General features: G+C 53.1%; 2 protein-coding genes across 5 annotated transcripts; both read right to left on the bottom strand.

Moving 5' to 3' along the window:
* Positions 1-760: 760 nt before the first annotated feature.
* On the bottom strand, positions 761-3,252 carry PRSS55 (serine protease 55). Of its 3 annotated transcripts, none has more exons than XM_038771239.1 (5): positions 3,011-3,249; positions 2,453-2,636; positions 1,652-1,902; positions 1,316-1,455; positions 761-1,061 (listed from the first exon to the last, which is right to left on the bottom strand). In XM_038771239.1, the coding sequence occupies exons 1-5, from the start codon at positions 3,195-3,197 to the stop codon at positions 774-776; spliced, it is 1,050 nt and encodes a 349-aa protein (XP_038627167.1). In that variant the 5' UTR covers positions 3,198-3,249; the 3' UTR covers positions 761-773. The 3 variants fall into 3 exon arrangements, with proteins under 3 accessions (XP_038627167.1, XP_038627166.1, XP_038627168.1); XM_038771238.1 differs by having other exon boundaries at positions 2,453-2,639; positions 3,011-3,248; XM_038771240.1 differs by having other exon boundaries at positions 816-1,061; positions 1,316-1,426; positions 2,453-2,639; positions 3,011-3,252.
* A 1,655-nt stretch (positions 3,253-4,907) lies between these two features.
* Positions 4,908-19,468, bottom strand: MSRA (methionine sulfoxide reductase A). Of its 2 annotated transcripts, XM_038771122.1 has the most exons (7): positions 19,294-19,468; positions 14,809-14,877; positions 13,633-13,752; positions 12,935-13,039; positions 11,155-11,261; positions 6,836-6,961; positions 4,908-5,439 (listed from the first exon to the last, which is right to left on the bottom strand). In XM_038771122.1, exons 1-7 carry the CDS (start codon positions 19,421-19,423, stop codon positions 5,275-5,277), a joined length of 822 nt encoding a protein of 273 aa, XP_038627050.1. In that variant the 5' UTR covers positions 19,424-19,468; the 3' UTR covers positions 4,908-5,274. The 2 variants fall into 2 exon arrangements, with proteins under 2 accessions (XP_038627050.1, XP_038627051.1); XM_038771123.1 differs by lacking the exon at positions 6,836-6,961 and having other exon boundaries at positions 19,294-19,467.
* Between the last annotated feature and the right edge of the window lie 275 nt (positions 19,469-19,743).

Below are 19,743 nucleotides of genomic sequence, written 5' to 3'. Positions count from 1 at the left end.
GACCAGGGTTCTAATCCTGTCTCCCCAACTTATCTGCTTTGTGACCTGTCCCACATGGGGCTCACAGTTTAAGTGCAAGGGAGAGCAGACTTACCACGTGCAGACCACTGTACTAAGCTCTTGAAAGAGTACAGTAGAGTTGGTAGACATGATCCCTGCCCTGAAGGATCTTACAGTCTAGTGCATTCTTTGCTGTCTTTCAAGTCTCACGTTCTGTCAACTGCCACCTCCTTCCTTTCTTCCTCCTCAACATTTCCTGAATCTGTCTCATCCTCCTCTCCTGTCTCCCTGCCTCCAGCCTCGCCCCGCTTCAGTCCATACTCATTCATTCATTGATTTATGTTTAAGTGCTTACTGTGTATTAAGTGCTTGGGAAAGTACAGTACAACAATAAGCAGTGACATTCCCCGCCCTTAATGAGCTCACAGTCTACCCTGCTGCCCAGATGGTTTTCCTGAAACGTCACCCGGCACTGGTCTCTTCACTCCTCCAAACCTTCCAGTGGTTGCCCATCTGTCTCCACATCTAGACTCCTGGCCACGGCTCCGTTCATTCACCAGTTCATTCTTTGTTCTGTACCCGCTATGTCACATGTGGAGATGCCCCCTCTCTTTCAGCCCCCCACCCCCTCCAAAGAGGCTGTCAGGGCTGAAGGCTATTATAGACAGACCTCCCAGGTGAAGGAAGGAACCAGGACTAGGTGCTTTCCCCTGGCCAGTGCCCCCGGCTGCATGAGTCCCAGGAGACCAGGCAGGGAGGATTTAGGGCAGTGTTTATTTCCAGGGGAAGCAGGCCGGGAGAGGGAGGATCCAGAGGGAGGCCGGCAGGGAGAGCAGCCAGGGCAGAGGCACAGCGGTGGGATGCCCGGAGCCCAGGAGGGGCGAGTAGGGTCTGCCCACCAGTGAGGTCTCATTCTGGATCCAGTCCAGGTAGTTGGGCATTGCCGTATAGACCCCGGGGCGGCCCTTCCTGCCGCAGCCTATGCCCCAGCTGACGATACCCAGCTGGTACCACTGCTGTCGGGCCCCCAGGGTGCACACCAGGGGCCCCCCGCTGTCGCCCTGAGACAGGGAGAAAGAAAATCAGTGTAGGAACTTCCTCCTTCCCCTTAGTATAATCTACCCTCCCCTGTCCCCCAGCCACGTGCCGTCGGCAAGGTCAAAAGGTGACTTTGAATCACTCAAGGGGGCAGACTTGCTCCAGAGGAAAGGACCAGGCACATCTCTCCAGGAAAAAGGAAGCATCTCAGGGCTCAAGTTGGCACTAGGTGGTTGGCGGTTGGGCGGACGCCACTGTGGTGCCGGAGCCCACCTACCTGGCAGGTGTCCTTTCCCCCTTTCTTGTGTCCAGCACAGAGCATGTTCTGGGTGATGAAGTGGATTTTCTTGGTGCAGTGTTCCCAGCTGACCAGCTGCAACTGGACTTTCTGCAGGATTGAAGGCATCTCCTTGCCCCCTGGCCCAAGGGGAGATAAGGGTACACTGTCCCCAGTGAGGCCACTCTTGAGCCCCCCTGTAATACTCACAATTCTCCATTTCCAGGAGTTATTGGGAGGACCGAGCTTCAGAGATCCAGGAAGAACTGTGTTCACAGTGGACAGGGTGGCCCAAGATAGAGGCCCAAAGCCCGAGGACAGGGCAGACGCACGTACCTTCTTCGGTGATGCCCCAGCCAGTTGCCCAGCAGTCCTTCCATGCCCTCGGACCCCCGGGCGCCGGCAGGCAGATGGGCAACTTGCGCTTGCCGAAGTCGATGGGGGAGCTGAGGAGGAGCAGGGCCACATCGTTGTCGTTGAACACGTGGTTAAAGTGCTGGTGCATGATGGTCCTTTTGACTGCCTTGTGCTCACAGTCTGGGCTTTGCAGGTCATGGGAGCCCAGCACGACCCGCAGCGCAGTTGACCTCATCACAGAGCGAGAGGGCCTGGGTGAGCCAGGGGCCACTCTCCCCCACTGACCCAGCATGGACTGTCCCACACTCCTAACATCCCCCCCAGTGACCCAGTGCAGACCATTGCACACCTTTGATTCTCCAGTGACGTAGCATGTACCATCCAACCCCTGACTCCCTCTCAGTGACCCAGGTACAGACCGTTCCACACCTTTTGATTCTCCCCTTGTGACCCAGAATGGACCATCCAACACCTCTGATGACCCCACCATGGACCATCTAACACTCCTGACTCTCCCACAGTGATCCAGCATGGTCTATCCAACAGCCCTGACTCTCCTCTCTCCATCCCTGCCTCCCTCTCCAGTGATCCAGAACGGGGCATCCAACAGCCCCGACTCTCCCCTTTCCATCTCTGACTCTGCCTTGGTGATCCAGCACAGACCATCGACCATTTCTGACTCTCCCCTCTCCGTCCGAAACTAACCACCCAGCACGGACACTCAGCGTGCCCATCGATGAAGCCAACACCCTGGGGAACGGTTGAAGTTCCTACACGTACTTGCTCTTGGAGAAGCAGTGGGCGGCTGACAGGACCCACCAGCGGTCTAGGATGGCTCCTCCACACAGGTGTACCCCTTTGTTCTGGATGCTCACCTGCCAGGGGAACTCTCCGGGCCTCGCCGCGGTGCCCCCAATGACCGGCATCATGGTCCGACCCTGGGGGCCCAGCGGGCGACCACATGCTACTGTGGGGAGAGAGTGGGGGCGGGGCTCGTGAAGCGGTGTGTGGACATCAACAGTTCCTCCTCCGGGAGATGCCATCCTCCTGCCCTGCTACACCCTCTCCATGGGTCTCCAGGGGGCTTCTGGCTGTAGGAGTGGCTGCTGTTCTCCCAGCTTCACCTAGAGGGTCCCTGGGCTGGTCAGAGGAATGGCCCCGGGACTCTGGGGTTCGGGGCAGCACATGGGCACGGGATGACACGGGGGCCTGTGCCGAGATCCGGAACTGCCCCGGCTGAACTGGGCCATCTGGTCATCCTTCTTTGAGGGCCCCTGGGCCCTCTCCCACCCCCGGCCAGACCGCCCCCTCGTCTGAGACCACCTCCCGCATCCTCACATTGTTTCTCTCCTGCCCCTGAGCGTTGAGCCCGGACACTGTTGTTTGCTGACTGCCCCGCCTGGGCCCTGCCCAGCGAGGCCGCGAGCAGGATGGTCAGTAGGAGATGCCGTCCCCAGCTGGCCGTAACGGCCGTAGTGGCGGATGTGGGTGTCTCAATGGCTTGGGCTGGTCCTCCCCTGGCCATGGCTTCTGTCACCTGCTCTGGCCCCAGTGAGGGCAGTGGGGTCAGGGCTCACAGCCCAGCCTTGGTGTCCCCCTGATGCTTCCCACCCAGGCTGGGGCTGCTGAGGTCACAGTGGAGCTGTGGGGGCCTTGCCGGTCTGTGTCCTGGCCCTGGGCCCAGTTTCTCGGACGGCCTCCCCTGGGGTCTACCCAGCTCCCAAGGCCTTGCTGCAACAGGAGGAGCACAGTGGAGACTGCAAGGCTTAGCACAGTCAGGAGACCTAAATTCAATCCCGGCTCTGCCACTGGCCTGCACTTTTTTATTATGGTATCTGTGAAGTGTTTACTCCATGCCAGGCACTGTACTAAGCACTGGGGTAGATACAAATTTAGCAGCTCAGACACAGTCCCTGTCCCACATGGGGCTCCCAGCCTTTTCTCCATTTTGCAGATGGAGCAGCTGCAGCACGGAAAAGTTAAAAGTGACTTGCCCAGGGTTTTCCCATCTGTACAGTGAAAAAAGAGGATAGAAAGAACATCGTTTCTTTTGAAATGTGGTGTTGGAGAAGGCTTTTGCGAATACCACGGACTGCCCGAAAAACAAACAAATGGATTTGGAGCACATTAAACCAAAGTGATCTGCGGAAGGCCAAGTGACTTGACTTATATTAGCATATTTTGGACACCTGATCAGGAGGACCAATTCCTCCAGAGGACCACGCTGCTGGGAAAGCAGCGTGGCTCAGTGGAAAAAGCCTGGGCTTTGGAGTCGGAGGTCATGGGTTCAAATCCTGGCTCTGCCAATTGTCAGCTGTGTGACTTTGGGCAAGGCACTTCACTTCTCTGTGTCTGTTACCTCATCTGGAAAATGGGGATTAAGACTGTGAGCCCCCCCGGGACAATCTGATCACCTTGTAACCTCCCCAGCGCTTAGAACAGTGCTTTGCACATAGTAAGCACTTAATAAATGCCATTATTATTATTATTACTATTTATTCTTTGGAGAAAACGTTAATGCTGGGAAAAGCCCAGGGAAAACGTGGAAGAGGCAGACCAGCAGTTAGATGGATAGAGGACATAATGATAACGGAAGAACCATTAGAAAGTTTGCGGATTATGGCAGAGGACAGGACGTTGTGGATAAAGTATATCCACGGAATTGCTATGAATTGGAAATGACTCGACGGCACTTAATAATACTACTGCTATTAATAATAATAGCAGTGGGGATGGAATACCTGTTCTCCCTCACTCTTAGGCTGTGAGCTTCGGGTGGGACGGGGTTGGATCCAATCTGACCATCTTGTATCTACCCTAGGGCATAGCACAGTGCTTGGGCAAATCGTAACTCTGTAATTACAATTGTTAAACCACCAGGTCTCCTCCCTGCGGGAACCCTTGCCGATACGCTTCTGGACAGCCTTGATGACCTCTGCTGCCTCTCTTCATTTGCTGGGCAAAGGTAGAGTCAGGGTTGGCTAGGAACTTGGAGAGCCAGGCCGAACTGTGGCCCCAAAGCCCGAATCTTTCCCCCAGACACCAGAGCCCTGGGATCGGCTGCATCTCCCTCACCACCCTTTCCCTTGTCCCTTCAATCTGTGATAGTTTCCAAGGATTGCCGCCCCCCACTCCCCACAAAAAGCCTTGGTCTCCCGTGGCTCCCCTCCAGCTTTCTGTGAGGGATGGTCCGAGTGCCGCGCTGTCCCCCGGGATAAGGTCAGCCTTGAGGCAGTGACGGTGATAGGAATGGGCTTTTATTGGGGTGCAGGTTGGGGACACGGCTTGGTGGGGGACTGAGGAAGAGAATCCAGCAGCAGGGCCAAACGGGGAGGTGGACGAAGTCCAGTGGGATGGAGTGGACGGAGCTGGGCGAGGGGGCATGGTAAGGAATGGGCATGGTGTGGTGCCGTCGGGGGGGAGGTGGAGGGGGTGGGTAAATAGTGGGTGTGGCCTTCCAGAACGCGGAAGGGCAGGAGGGAGTGAGGCAGTTACCCTGCCCTCCAGCCCGCCTGGCCAGCGTTCCCACTGCCGCCAGTGCCCAGTCAGCAGGGCTGCCAGGCAATAAGCAAATGGGCAAGGGGCGGGGGCTGAGCTGCCAATCACTTCTTGATTCCAATGGGACAGGAGACGCCGGTGCCCCCGAGCCCGCAGTAGCCGTCGGGGTTCTTGCTGAGGTACTGCTGGTGGTACTCTTCCGCGTAGTAGAACTCCTGTCCCTCACGGATGTCGGTAGTGATGGCTCCGAAGCCGCTGTCTGTCAGCACCTGCCAGGGTCAGGCGAGACGGGGGTGGGTTGGGGCAGGTTCACCCCCTGGCATATTCCTTTCTGGGCATCCCCTGATGTGTGGGTGGGTGTGCTGTGCCCTGTCTCAACAGCAACCTCAGGTCTGCCCAGGTGCCCATGGGCATGGAGTCCAGCCAAAACGGTCTGTCATTACACCCCTTCCCACTCCCTGAAATGCTCTGTGGTCTTGGCTTGGCTGCTGGGCTCTGATTTCCAGTCAGTCATCTGGGAGAGGACAGAAATCTCTGCTAGGCACCTTCCGTGTGTGGCGTTCTGTACTGGGCCCCTCCTTGGGGCAGAGCTCTGTACTGGGCACTTACTGTTTGTGGAGTTTTGTATTGGGCCTCCCCTGGTGCCACACCTCTGCATTGGGCGCCTACTGTGTGTGGAGTTCTGTACTGGGTCCCTTCTGGTGTTAGAGCTCTGTATTGGGCACCAACTGTGTGTGGAGTTCTCTACTGGATCCCTCCTGGGGGCAGAGCTCTGTATTGAGCACCTCCTGGCTGTAAAATGGGGATCAAGACTGTAGGAACTGTGCCCAACCTGCTTGGCTTGTATCCACCTCAGAGCTTAGTGCAGTGCCTGGCACATAGTAAGCGCTTAACAAATACTATTATTATTATTATTATTGTTATTATGTCTCTCCGAAGGTTCCGGTGATAAGGAAATATGGCTAGTTGTGACCGGGAGGTGGGCTGAGAAGGAGCATTGGATTGGACTTGGGGCCTGGGCTTCCTTCTGCTGCTAGCCACTTCCCAAGCCCTGCTAAGCCCGGGGACCCCACGGCGCTCGCCATTCCGAAGGCTGCATTTCCGATCGTGAGGGTGCGCTGGCCTCGCTGGCAGTGGGTGGCAGATGGCTGGTCGCGGGGGTGGGCGACCAACTGGTGTGGGCTGCCAGGAAGTCGGAGCAGCCGCTGGGCCGCCCCGTGGCCTGATTGGCTCCACCCGCAGATGCTGCTTGGGGAGCATGGGGGTGGGTGGAAACCAAGAACAGGAGTCAGAGCTTGTTAGGGCCGGGGGTGGGGAGGGAGAAAAATGGCAGAAAATCAGCGCCTCTCGATCCTTACTTTCCTCCTCTCAGGAAAGTGGGTGACCTCGTTAGAAACCCGGCGTGAGGGGTATGGGAAGCAGTATGGCATAGAGGACAGAGCATGGGCATGTGAGTCAGAAAAACAGGGTTCTAATTCCGACTCTGCCATTTCTGTCCTGGGTGACCTTGGGCAAGTCACTTAGCCTCCCTGTGCCTCAGTTGCATCATCTGTAACATGGGGTTCAAGACCGTCGATTTCACCCACTCCCCTTCCTCTTTTTAACGCCAAGGGGAATCGGATCCAGAGAGTGGCCTCCCTCCGGGCGGGCAAGCGGGCAGCTCACCTGACTGCTGACCCCGACCCCCGGCCAGCCTTTTCTCCCCCAGCGGCAGCCAATGGGCAGGCTCGGCTGGCTGCCATGGTAACTGTGCAGGAGCGTGGCAGCTCGGCGTGTAGATGTCACATGAGCCTGGAGGGGTACGTGATGGGGACCGGGGATTAGGGGGGGCCTACACGTGATGGGAGTGGACTGTGCCCACCAGAGGGACTGACTCATTTTGGAAGCAAACTTGAGGTGGAAATGTCCATCCTCATCCTTCCCTCTTTCTCCAAGTCCTAAAAACACACGCAACACATATGCGAACTGGCCTGCCTTTCCTCTCCCTTCTGCTCAAAACCCCTGTCACTCTAGCGGTGGGAAATGTGAGCCCCGCTTTCCTTTTTTTATGGTATTTGTTAAGCACTTACTATGTGCTAGGCACTGTACTAAGTGCTGGGGTATATACAAGCTAATCAGGCTGGACACAGTCCCTGTCCCACACAGTGCTCACGGTCTTAATCCCCATTCTACAGATGAGGTAACAGGCACTGAGTGACTTGCCCAAGGTCATCCGGAAGACAAGTGGCGAAGCCGGGATTAGAAACCGGGTCCTTTTTATTGTTTTTTTAAACGATATTTGTTATGTGCTTACTGTGTGCCAGGCACTGTACTAAGCGCTGTGGTAGATACAAGTTGATCAGGTTGGATACAGTCCCTGTCCCACATAGGGCTTGCAGTACTAATCCCCATTTTATAGATGAGATAACTGAGGCGCAGGGAAGTTAAGTTATTTGCCCAAGGTCACACAGCAGACAAGTGGCGGAGCTGGGGTTAGAACCCAGGTCCTTGTGATTTCCAGGCCCAGGTTCTATCCTCTAGCCCCCGCCGCTTCTCCCTTTCATTCATTCATTCATTCATTCATTCAATCGTATTTATTGAGCACTTACTGTGTGCAGAGCACTGTACTAAGCGCTTGGGAAGTACAAGTTGGCAACATGTAGAGACGGTCCCTACCCAACAGTGGGCTCACAGTCTAGAAGGGGGAGACAGAGAACAAAACATATTAACAAAATAAAATAAATAGAATATGTACAAGTAAAATAAATAAATAAAGAGTAATAAATCGAGGTCGCCTCGCACGGTTACTTGGTTGCACAAATGGAAGGTGGGGTTCGCCGCCCCCGTCCCTCCCCTGTAGACCGGCCTGGTCCCGGGGCAAAGCGCCCATTCCCAGTCCTGAGCGAATGCCAGGTTAGCCCGAGTTGCAGGCAGCCTGGCACCCTGCCCGTTTGGCTCGGCTGCCATCCCTTCACTCTGCCTCCAAACCCTGTTCCACCACCCCGGAGGCATTGCATTTCCGTATGTCCCTGTGCCCTTCTCGTTGCCCGGAATTAGCGAGCGTTGAGGCTGTGAAAGAGGCCAGGTGGTGCAATAGCGTTGCACGGCAGGGGAGGGATCCACGTTCTCAATCAGTCGATCGATCAGTGGTAATTATTGAGTGCTTACTGGGTGCAGAGCCCTGTACTAAGCGCTTGGGAGAGCACAACAGAATTAGCTGTTCCCCACCCAAAATGAGCTGACATCATCCTCTTCCTTCTTGGCTTATAGGCAGGCTGTGCAACCGGAACTCACTCAATCAATCAATCGATCGTATTTATTGAGCGCTTACTGTGTGCAGAGCACTGTACTAAGCGCTTGGGAAGTACAAGTTGGCAACATCTAGAGACGGTCCCTACCCAACAGTGGGCTCACAGTCTAGAAGGGGGAGACAGAGAAAAAAACCAAACATATTAACAGAATAAAATAAATAGAATAGATACGTACAAGTAAAATAAATAAATAAATAGAGTAATAACTCGAGATGTAGTGTGGTCTAGTGGCTAGAGCCCGGGCCTGGGAAGTCAGAAGGGCATGGGTTCTAATCCTGGCTCCACCACTTGTCTGCTGTGTGACTTTGGGCGAGTCACATCACTTCTTTGGGCTTGACATACCTCATCTGGAAAATGGGGATGAGGACTGTGAGCCCTATGTGGGACAAAGACTATGCCCAACCAGATTAACTTGTATCTACCCTAGTGCTTAGAACAGTACCTGGCACATAGTAAGTGCTTAACATTCATTCATTCATTCAATCGTACTTATTGAGCGCTTACTGCGTGCAGAGCACTGTACTAAGCGCTTGGGAAGTACAAGTTGGCAACATAACAAATACCATTAACATTCATTCATTCATTCAATCGTATTTCTTGAGCGCTTACTGTGTGCAGAGCACTGTACTAAGCGCTTGGGAAGTACAAGTTGGCAACATCTAGAGACGGTCCCTACCCAACAGTGGGCTCACAGTCTAGAAGGGGGAGACAGAGAACAAAACAAAACATATTAACAGAATAAAATGAATAGAATAAATATGTACAAAGAAAATAAATAAATAACCACACCGCTAGGGCAAGGGCTGATTCTCTCGGGGAGAGTTTTACAAGTGGTCTGCAGGCTGGGAAGGGTTGGGCTGAACCCGACGTTTAGTGACTGTCTCCCCCTCTAGACTGTAAGCTTGTTGTGGGCAGGGAATGTGCCTGTTTATTACTGTACTCTCCCAAACACTTAATACATTATTTATTCATTCAATCGTATTTATTGAGCACTTACAGTGTGCAGAGCACTGTACTAAGCAATTGGGAAAGTACAATACAACAATAAACAGTGATATTCCCTGCCCACTACAAGTTTACAGTCACTGTACTAAGTGCTGGCGTAGATATCAGTTAATCAGGTTGGATACAGTCCATGTCCTACGTGGGGCTCATAGTATTAATCCCCATTTTACAGATGAGGGAACTGAGGCACAGAGAAGTGAAGTGACTTCCCTAAGGTCACACAGCAGACAAGTGGTGGAGGTGGAATTAGAACCCGGCTTTCGTAATGGTATTTGAACTTCGGCCCCCTATTTCAACACCATCCCTTTCCTGCCAGTCCCCGGTTCCTCTCTCCGCCCCTCCCCTGCCCCTTGGCAATCCGGAAAAGCGCAATTGGGGGGTAACTGCAGTGGCATTCGGGTCCGTCCGGGGCATTGCCATCTGGAAAGGAGCTCTGAGAGGGTCAGGAGGCCGGGGGGCAGAAGCAAAAACAGTGCCAGGAGCTAGAATGCAAACATGACAGCACACCTCCTCCAAGAAGTCTTCCCTGACTGAGCCCTCATTTCCTCTTCTCCCACTCCTTTCTGGGTCACTATTGCATTTGGATTTGCACCTTTTATTCACCCCTTCTTCAGCCCCGCAGCACTTATGTCCCGATTTATATTTTAAAGAAATATAATTTATTTATAATAATGTCTGTCTCCCCCTCTAGATTGTGAGTTCCTCGTTGGCAGGGAATATGTCTACCGGTTTTAGTGTTCTCTCCCAAGCGTTTGGTACAGTGCTCTGCACCCAATAAGCACTCAGTAAACATGATTGATTGATTGATTGATTGACAGCATCGCTGGGGGTGGAGTGGGCGGGGCTGTGGGTCCCACATCGGGCCTTCCAAGCCGCACTCACAGAGACGAACCAGATATGCAGTGCCTAGCTTCCTCATGCCTCCTGCTGCTGTTGCCTAGTGGTTAGAGAACAGGCTTGGAAGTCAGAAGGATCTGTGTTCTAATCCCAGCTCCGCCACCTATCAGCTGTGTGACCTTGGGCAAGTCACTTCTTTGAGCCTCAGTTAGCTCATCTGTAAAATGGGGATTAAAACCGTGAGCCCCGTCGGGCACAGGGACTACGTCCAATTCGGGTTAACACCTATCTACCCCAGCTCTTAGCACATTTGGTAGATGGGTCTACCAACTCTGTTAATATTGTACTCTCCCAAGCGCTTAGTACAGTGCTCTGCACACAGTAAGTGCTCAATATCACTGACTGATTGATTGAGGGAAACGGAGACTGTGGTAGGAAAGGAAACAGAATAATAATTTCCATCTGCCTCCCTCCTGGGATTCTCCCAAACCTCTGGGGTAGATACAAGGTAATCAACTTGGACACAGTCCCTGTCCCACATGGGGCTCACATGCTTAATTCCCATTTTACCGATGAGGTTACTGAGATCCAGAGAAGTGAAGTGACTTGTCCAGGGTCACACAGCAGACATGTGGCAGAGCCGGGATTAGAACCCAGGTCCTTCTGACTCCCAGGGTCCAGGCTCTGTCTACAGTGCTCTGCACACAGTAAGCGCTCAATAAATACGATTGATTGATTAAGCTGTGATGCTTCTCCAAATCACACAGCAGATGAGACCCCAGGTCCTCCGACCTCCAGGTCGGTGGTCTTTCCACTGGGCCCCGCTGCTTCTGGCTGGGGCCGGCCCCTTACCTTCTGGTACTTCTCCCTGGAGTTCAGCGCGGCCTCCAGCTGACCCGCTGCTGCCGGGAAGATGGCCGATCGGTATTGAGTACCAAAGTCGTTGCCCTGGCGCATTCCTGGGAGGGGAAGTGGGGGAATCAATCAGGGATATTTACTGAGCACTTACTGTGTGCAGAACATTGCAATAATAATAATGATGGCATTTATTAAGCGCCTACTATGTGCAAAGCTCTGTTCTAAGCGCTGGGGAGGTTACAAGGTGATCAGGTTGTCCCTCGTGGGGCTCACAGTCTCAATCCCCATTTTCCAGACGAGGTAACTGAGGCCCAGAGAAGTGAAGTGACCTGCCCAAAGTCACGCAGCTGACAATTGGCGGAGCTGGGATTTGAACCCATGACCTCTGACTCCAAAGCCCGGGCTCTTTCCACTGAGCCATGCTGCTTTTCTGCAATAGGTCCTTGGGACAATATAGTAGGAAGACCAGATCTCTGCCCTCAAGGATCTTACAGCTTTATCAGTCAATCAATCAATCGTATTTATTGAGCGCTTACTGTGTGCAGAGCACTGTACTAAGCGCTTGGGAAGTACAAGTTGGCAACATATAGAGACAGTCCCTACCCAACAGTGGGCTCACAGTCTAGAAGCTTTATGGGGGCAGAGCACCGTAGTAAGCACCTGGATCAGTACAATACAGTTGGCAGACCCCACCTCTACCCTCAAAGAGCTTACAGTCTACTTTGTGCAAAGCACTGAGCTGAGCGCTTGGGAGAGGATGAAACAGCAGTGTTGGTAGACACGAGCCCTGTCCACAGGAACGTACAGTCTAGCATGGGGGAAATTACAGATGGGGGAAATAGCAGAAATATGGAAGGTGATGAAGAAGGGCGAATGCCCAGGTTAACAGAGGCCTCTCCCTCCCTCCCCTCCCAACACCCCACCCACCATGCTGCCCCGGGGGGTGTCTCAGCCCTCCCTCAGCTGCTGGGGGCTGCTTCTCTTCCAGGAAACCTTCCCTGATTCAGCTCCATTGCCCCCAGTTGCAGTGCCCTGAATTTATCAGCTATATTATGTTGTACTTTCCCAAGTGCTTAGTACAGTGCTCTGTACAACGTAAGTGCTCAATAAGTACCACTGATTGATTGTTAGTAGACGGTTTCCCTGCTCCCTGAGTGCTTGCGAGAGTCCAGCAGAGTTAGCCGCCATGATCCCTACCCTCGGGACAGTTTAGCAGAGATGTTGTACCCTGGGGTTTGGCGTGGGTGTCAGCATGGCTGATGAGGCTGTGGGGGAACCTTTGTCCGATGTGCATGGAGGATGAGGAGGGAGATGAGGGGGTCCTGCTTCGGGTGCCCCCTGAGGCTCTGGCACCGCCTCTGCCTCCTGGCACGGGCACCTTCTTGGAGCTTCTGCTCTGAGACTCGGCCTCGGTCGGGCTGCGATCGTGTGCTTTGTTTTTTTATGGCATTTGTTATGCTCTTACTATGTGTCAAACACTGTCCTAAGTGCTGGGGTAGGGACAATTTATTAGGCCAGATGCAGTCCCTGTCCCCATGAGGGGCTCAGGGATTGAATCCCCATTTTACAGTTGGGGAAATGGAGGCACAGAGAAGTAAAGTGACTTGCCCCAGGTCACGCAGCAAGCAATCAGGAGAGCCAAGATTGGAACCCAGGTCCTTATGACTCCAGGCCCGTGCCCATCTCCTAGGCCGGGCTGGTGTCCCGACCCCAGAAGTCGTCGTTGACGATAACTGAGTAGACCCCCTCTCCGGCTCCCACAGGCGGGCTCTACCTTGCGTGGGGTCATGGTTCTCCCAGAAGACTCGCAGCAGGTCCTCGAAGCTGATGCGTTCTGGGTAGTACACGACTCTGACACACTCCGCGTGGCCGGTTTTCCCTGAGGAAAGAGGGCATGTAGACAGACAGACAGACAGTCTCTCTCTTTCTCTCTCTCTCTCTCTTTCTCTCTCCCCCCACCCTCTCCAGGTCTCTGTTTCCGCCATCCATGGTATTTACTGAGTGTTTACTGTTTTTGGAGTACTGTGCTCAGCACTTGGGAGAGCATGAAGCAACAGAGTTAGTGGGCTCATTCCCCACCCACCCCTTTAGCCCTATCAGCTCCACGGCCACCGGAGGGTCCCGAAACATGCATCTGTCCAGCCGGCCTTTCTTCACCCCCATCCTCCCCAAGCCCTTCACTCCCCTTCTCCGATCTCTCTTTCCCCCTTACCCCCAATCTCCACTCCCTCCTCCATCTCCCAATCCCTCCGTCACCCCTCCTCTCCCCAATTTTACCCCTTCACTCTAATCTCCCATCCCTCCTCTACCTCCCAATCTTCCCTAATCCCCTCCACCCACCCCTCCTCTGTCACCCCTCTTCCTCCCCAAGCCCCAGGGGGCCCAGGTCCAGTCCACCTGGGGATGGCCTGGGGCTGGGGACTGTGCCCACATCATTCTTGGCCACGGGCTAAAGCAACAGAGGCCTCGTACCTGAGCACACCTCCTTGTAGGTGGGGTTTGGGGTGTAGCCCCCCGCGTAGCCTACGTGCGTGCAGTACACTCCCGGCTGCTTCCAGAACTTCCTTTCGGCACCCCAGAAGCAGCCCATGCCTGGATGGAGCAAAGAGGACGTCAGTCCCTCCCCGGCTTCCGGGGGCCAGACACACGCCTTCTGCAGGGTCCAGCGCTGACTCTGTGCCCCACGTTGGGGCCAAACTGGATCATCAGCCCAGACCCAGGCTCAGGCCTGACCCTTGCCTGAGTTCGGGCTGTGGGAAGGGATCTTTTCACTGGTTTATGGATGAAGGGATTGAGGCCCAGAGAAGTTTGGCGACTTGCCCTAGGTCACACAGCAGGTAAGAGGCAAGGCTAAGGTTAGACTGGACTCCCAGCCCCGGGATCTCTCTGCTAGGCCCTGCTGCCCCTCTCTTCTCCTGCCTTTTATCCCAAGCAAAGATTTGGAGGGGTGTGAGGGTCCTTCTGCCCAAGGCAGAGCTATTCTTGGAGGGAAACTTTGCCACTATAACTGTGTGTGTGCAGCTAACTTGGCTCCATCTTAAGTGGCATCCCCCCCTTTTCCCTCTGCCCACTACAAAGAAGGACGGGGGGAGGGGAAGCGTGTTTCCAAATACCATCTTCCCTCAGTTGGTAGCAAGCTGCCTAAACATGAGATTCTGCATTAATGGTGAATACTTATTTAATGGTCTGCTTCTTGATCTGTTCAATCTCTAAAGGTGGCAAGGTAACAGTGAACTAAAATACAGCTTGTTCCTGGTTGGGGTGGCAGGGTGGGGGACGGATTCCCTGCTTCAGAATTAGTCATCTTCCAGGCAAAGCGGCTCGTAACAAATTGTCCCTTCTGCTTGCTTCCTTGGATCCAGGGAACCACTGGCATCCTGACCACACACTACATTGGGACTCATCTGATGAGGGAGAGGAGGCACAAGCAGGGGAGAAAGGAGGAGAGGCGAGGGGAGAAAGGTAGGGAGGAAGGAGGGGAGGGGGACTGCTGGAGTGAGGAGGCCCAGGTTCTAATGCTGACTCTGCCCCTGGCCTGCTGTATAACCTTGGGCAAGACCCTTATCCTCTGTGAGCCTCAGTTTCCTCCCCGTAGACTGTGAGGCCCAGGCCATGTGCTCCGCGGGCCCAGCACACGCGGTATCTTACCGAACACAATCATCTGGGTGCCTTCCGGGAAGGGGGCCACCGTCCTGTTCCCGCTGACGTGGTGTCTGCCTAGAAAAGTGGGGAGACATGGCATTTCGGGGAAACAGAACGCGAGGCCCTCCTTTGGGAACCCCGAAGATGCACCGTGCTCCATGACCTCGGTCGTGAACCGGACCACCCCCAGCCTCCTGAGGATCCCCACCCACCGAGGGCATCAAGCCCAGCCTTGCGTGGGCCCAGGATTTTGTTCTCAGCCGGGGCAGAGGGCTGCGCTCCAGTGAGGCAGAGAGAGGACCCACCATCGACCTTCCCTCATGACTCCACCTGGTGATTAGGTAACCCTCTCCCCACCTCCTTTGCCCCCACTTTAGACTCTTCATCTCCCCACTTTCCATCATGGTCTGCTCATTTCCCCCTTGTGCCTCTGAATCTAAGTGGCAGATTTTTCAATCAATTGTATTTGTTGAGCACCTACTGAACTGAGTGCTTGGGAGACTACCGTCAAGTTAGGTGACATGATCCCTGCCCTCTAGTCGCTTCTGGTCTAGCCGGGGAGGAGGCAGATGCTGAAATACATCACAGGTGGATGGGGTTCTTAATAACTGTGGTATTAAGCACTTACTAGGTGCTAAGCACAGCCAAGAGCTGGGGTAGCCAGGTTAGAGACAGGTCCTGTCCCAGAAAGGGCTCACAGTCTAAGTAGGAGGGAGAACAGTCATGGGTTCATTCATTTATTCATTCAATCATATTTATTGAGCGCTTACTGGGTGCAGAGCACTGTACTAAGCGTTTGGGAAGTACAAGTTGGCAACATATAGATTCTAATAGATTCTATAGGTTCTAATCCTGGCTCCTCCACTTGTCTGCTGTGTGACCTTGGGTGAGTTTCTTCACTTTTCTGTGCCTCAGTTACCTCGTCTGTAAAATGGGGACTGAGACTGTGAGCCCCACGTGGGACAGAGACTGTGTCCAACCCGATTAGCTTATATCCACCTCAGGGCCTAGTACAGTTCCTGGCACATAGTAAGCACTTAACAAATAGCACAATTAATACAATTATTGAATCCCCATTTTTCAGGTGAAGAAACGGAGGCCCGGAGAAGTGAAGTGATTCACCCCAGATCACGCAGCGGGCAAGTGGCATAGCTGGGATCAGAACCCAGGGTGGTTGATGAGGGGGCATTCGGCTTCCAACAGCCTCGGTAGGGAGCTTTGACCGACGTTTTTCCGATTTCCATAGAAACGACGGAGAACCACAGAGAGCCTCTCTCTATGCGTTCTGGGAGTCGTTTCCTTGAAGTGACTTCAGCTAATTAATAGCGCCGTTTCCTGAGAAACGAGAGGCCCGGCTCCCCCGAAGATGCCTGGGTGGGGTTCCCGCTCAGAAAGACCTTAATAATAATAATTGTGGTATTTACTAGGTGACTTACTATGTGACAAGCACTGCTTCTCTAGGGACTTTTAGACTGTGAGCCCACTGTTGGGTGGGGACTGTCTCTATATGTTGCCAACTTGTACTTCCCAAGCGCTTAGTACAGTGCTCTGCACACAGTAAGCGCTCAATAAATATGATTGATTGATTGACTCAGGTCCCATCACTGTCCGAGTCAGTGAATCGTGGGCCAAGTGGGGCATTTGTGCTCACTTTCTGGGGATGCAAGGTGGAGGGGGGCCCGGCAAAACAGCCGGGAAGCAGCGTGGCTTAGTGGAAAGAGCACGGGCTTGGGAGTCAGAGGACGTGGGTTCTAATCCCAGCTCCACCATTTGTCTGCTGTGTGATCTTGAGCAAGCCACTTAACGTCTCTGTGTCTCAGTTGCCTCATCTGTAAAATAGGGATTAAAACCGTGAGCCCCATGAGGGACATGGATTGTGTCCAACCTGATCACCCTTTATCTACCCCAGTGCTTAGTGCCTGGCACACATAGTCAGAATTTAACAAATACCATAAAAAAAGAGGGAATCAGCTCCCAGAATAATAAATATCCACCGCCTTTCTAAACAACACAATATGTTTTTTCCTGGTGCATAAACCAAGGGCTTTGTTTTTATGCTAGAACTAATGTAGAATTACAGGCTGCGAAAAATTCAGGTCATCTAATTTAATTCAATTATTTTTACTGAATTCACATCCAGTCCAGGGCAACCTCCAAAAATACGGTTGAACCGCTGAATAATAGATTTTTCGCAGGGTTTCGAGGAAGAGAAGTGGTTTATTTGGCTTAGAACTGTGCTGTATATTAAAGCTGAGGCAACAAAAACCACCTAAACTATTTAATTGGCGAGGAGAGTGTTTGCAATTTCAATTGACCAACCAAAATGCCGTACTGAAGAGCAGGCTTCGGGGAAATAAAAGCCCTAGGCAATAAATGAGATATTATGAGTATTATCAGGGGGTCAAGGGGTGAAAGCCTTCTGGGAGGGGTGCCTGAGTGAAGGAAATGGAGGGGACCAGAATTGGGAGATCAACGCCTAAGAAGGGGATATTTTTTTCCTTTGGTATTTGTTAAGCACTTACTATGTGCCAGGCACTGCATTAAATGCCAGGGTAAGGTACAAGCTAGTCAGGTAGGACACAGCCCCTGTCCCACATGGGGCTTATAGTCATAATCCCTATTTTACAGACAAGGTAACTGAAGCACAGAGATGTTAAACGACTTGCCCAAAGTCACACAAGTGGTGTAGCAGGATTAGAACCCAGGCCCTTCTGATTCCCAGGCCCATGCTCAGTCAATCAGTAGTATTTATTGAGTGCTGAACTGGGTCCAGAGCACTGTACTAAGCACTTGGAAGTTGGTAGATACATTCCAAGCGGAGAACGAATTTACAGTCTAGAGGGAGGCTAGGCAATTAGGCCACGCTGCTTCTCAACTTATACTGGGAGTCCCTAATAGGACAGGGACTGTGTCCAAACTAGGTGAAACTATGTTTCAAGCACTGTTTTAAGCGTTGGGGTAGATCCAAGGTAATCAGTTTGGACACAGTCCCTGTCCCACATGGGGCACACAGTCTTAATCCCCATTTTACAGATGAGGTAATCGAGGCACCGAGAAGATGTGACTTGCCCAAGGTCACACAGCAGACAATTGGTAGAGCCAGAATATGAACCCATGACCTTCTAACTCCCAGGCCCATGTGCTATCCACTGGACCACGCTACTTTTTATAGGGACTTGGACAAGAAAAAGAATGAGCAAATTACAGGTTCCTTGCCTATAAGAAGCTTTCGTGCTAACGGGGTAAGAGTTAGAGGGATATAATGTTGGGAGAGGAGAAATTAATCGGGGAAAGTTTCCTGAAGGAAGGCACACTTTTCTCCTCAGGCATGTCGCCTTCCATCCTCCTTCTCCCCTCCCCATCGCCCCCACTTCCCCTCCCCACAGCACTTGTATCTATTTCTACATATTTATCACTCTGCTTATTCTGTTTGTACATATTTACTATATTTATTTTATTAATGATGTGTATATAGCTATAATTCTATTTATTCCGACCTTATCGACACCTGTCTACTTGTTTGGTTGTGTGTCTCCCCCTTCTAGACTGTGAGCCCGTTGTTGGGTAGGGGCCATCTCTATCTGTTGCCGATTTACACTTCCCAAGCGCTTAGTACAGTGCTGTGCACACAGTAAGCGCAGAGAAGCAGCGTGGCTCAGTGGAAAGAGCCCGGGCTTTGGAGTCAGAGGTCGTGGGTTCAAATCCCGGCTCCGGCAATTGTCAGCTGTGTGACTTTGGGCAAGTCACTTAACTTCTCTGCGCCTCAGTTCCTTCATCTGTAAAATGGGGATTAAAACTGTGAGCCCCCATGGGACAACCTGATAACCTCATAACCCCCCCCCAGCGCTTAGAACAGTGCTTTGCACATTATTATTAATTAATTATTATAATGGCATTTATTAAGCGCTTACTATGTGCAAAGCACCGTTCTAAGCGCTGGGGAGGTTACAAAGTGATCAGGTTGTCCCAAGAGGCTCACAGTCTTCATCCCCATTTTACAGATGAGATAACTGAGGCCCGGAGAAGTGAAGTGACTTGCCCAAAGTCACCCAGCTGGCAAGTGGCGGAGCCGGGATTTGAACCCCTGACCTCCGACTCCAAAGCCCGGGCTCTTTCCATTGAGCCACGCTGCTTCTCCAAGTAAGCGCTTAATAAATGCCATTATTATTATATTATTATTATAAGTACGATTGAATGAATGAATGAATGAATGAATGAATGAATAACTCTCCATAGGGTTGCTCTACGTCATTTGCCCCCCCACCCGCGCATAAAACTGCGCATGCGTCACTCAGCCCCGTCCCAGGACCGTTCCTCACGCGCCACCCTTACGTCAGCGCGCACGCGCACCGCGCCTCTTTTCCTCCTCCGCCCTTCCCCTCACGTGCCGTCCTTGGGGCACGCGCACGCGCCCCTCCCCGCGGGGTGGGAGGGGGGCGCCTAGGGCGCCTGCGCAGAAGCACGGTTGCCAAGGTGACCCCTGAGGCCTACCGGTGGTCTGAAGGGGCTCGGCCCGGCCGAGCGGGGCCTGGTCCCGGCTGGGGAGCGTGGAGGACGCCTCCCCCATCTTGCGGCTGAGGCCGAGGGCACGTAGTAGCCTCCGAGACGCAGCGGGTAGCATAGGGTGGCGGCCGTGCGAGGCTTGCCCCGGGCCTGCCCGAGGCCCTTGTGCCCTGTGACTTGGGAAAGAGGCGGCCCCTTCCGCCCCTCCTCCAGCCGAGGCATTAATTATTGAGCAAGACGCCCAGGGCGCTGGGCCTTCGAGGGCTCGGGCCCGCAGTTTATTATTATTATTATTATAATAGCATTTATTAAGCACTTACCATGTGCAAAGCACTGTTCTGTAAGTGCTGGGGAGGTTGCAAGGTGATCAAGTTGTCCCACGTGGGGCTCACAGTCTTAATCCCCCTTTTGCACGTGAGGGAACTGAGGCACAGAGAA

Source organism: Tachyglossus aculeatus, chromosome X2 (assembly GCF_015852505.1).
Source record: "Tachyglossus aculeatus isolate mTacAcu1 chromosome X2, mTacAcu1.pri, whole genome shotgun sequence".
In the NCBI taxonomy this organism is placed as follows: Eukaryota; Metazoa; Chordata; class Mammalia; order Monotremata; family Tachyglossidae; genus Tachyglossus; species Tachyglossus aculeatus.
Note: the sequence above shows the minus strand (reverse complement) of the source record. Positions and strands in the feature narration are given on the sequence as shown.

Excerpts from the sequence above, each read along its gene's own strand:
- MSRA (XM_038771122.1), bottom strand. The coding sequence starts at position 19,423 with ATGCTACCCGCTGCGTCTCGGAGGCTACTACGTGCCCTCGGCCTCAGC. Across the intron at positions 14,878-19,293 it reads CGAGCCCCTTCAGACCACCG|GCAGACACCACGTCAGCGGG; the intron begins GTAGGCCTCAGG and ends CCACTTTTCTAG. Across the intron at positions 5,440-6,835 it reads GGGTCGGGGTCAGCAGTCAG|GTGCTGACAGACAGCGGCTT; the intron begins GTGAGCTGCCCG and ends TGACCCTGGCAG.
- PRSS55 (XM_038771238.1), bottom strand. The coding sequence starts at position 3,197 with ATGGCCAGGGGAGGACCAGCCCAAGCCATTGAGACACCCACATCCGCC. Across the intron at positions 2,640-3,010 it reads AGGGGCAGGAGAGAAACAAT|TAGCATGTGGTCGCCCGCTG; the intron begins GTGAGGATGCGG and ends CTCTCCCCACAG. Across the intron at positions 1,903-2,452 it reads CACTGCTTCTCCAAGAGCAA|GTCAACTGCGCTGCGGGTCG; the intron begins GTACGTGTAGGA and ends CTCTGTGATGAG.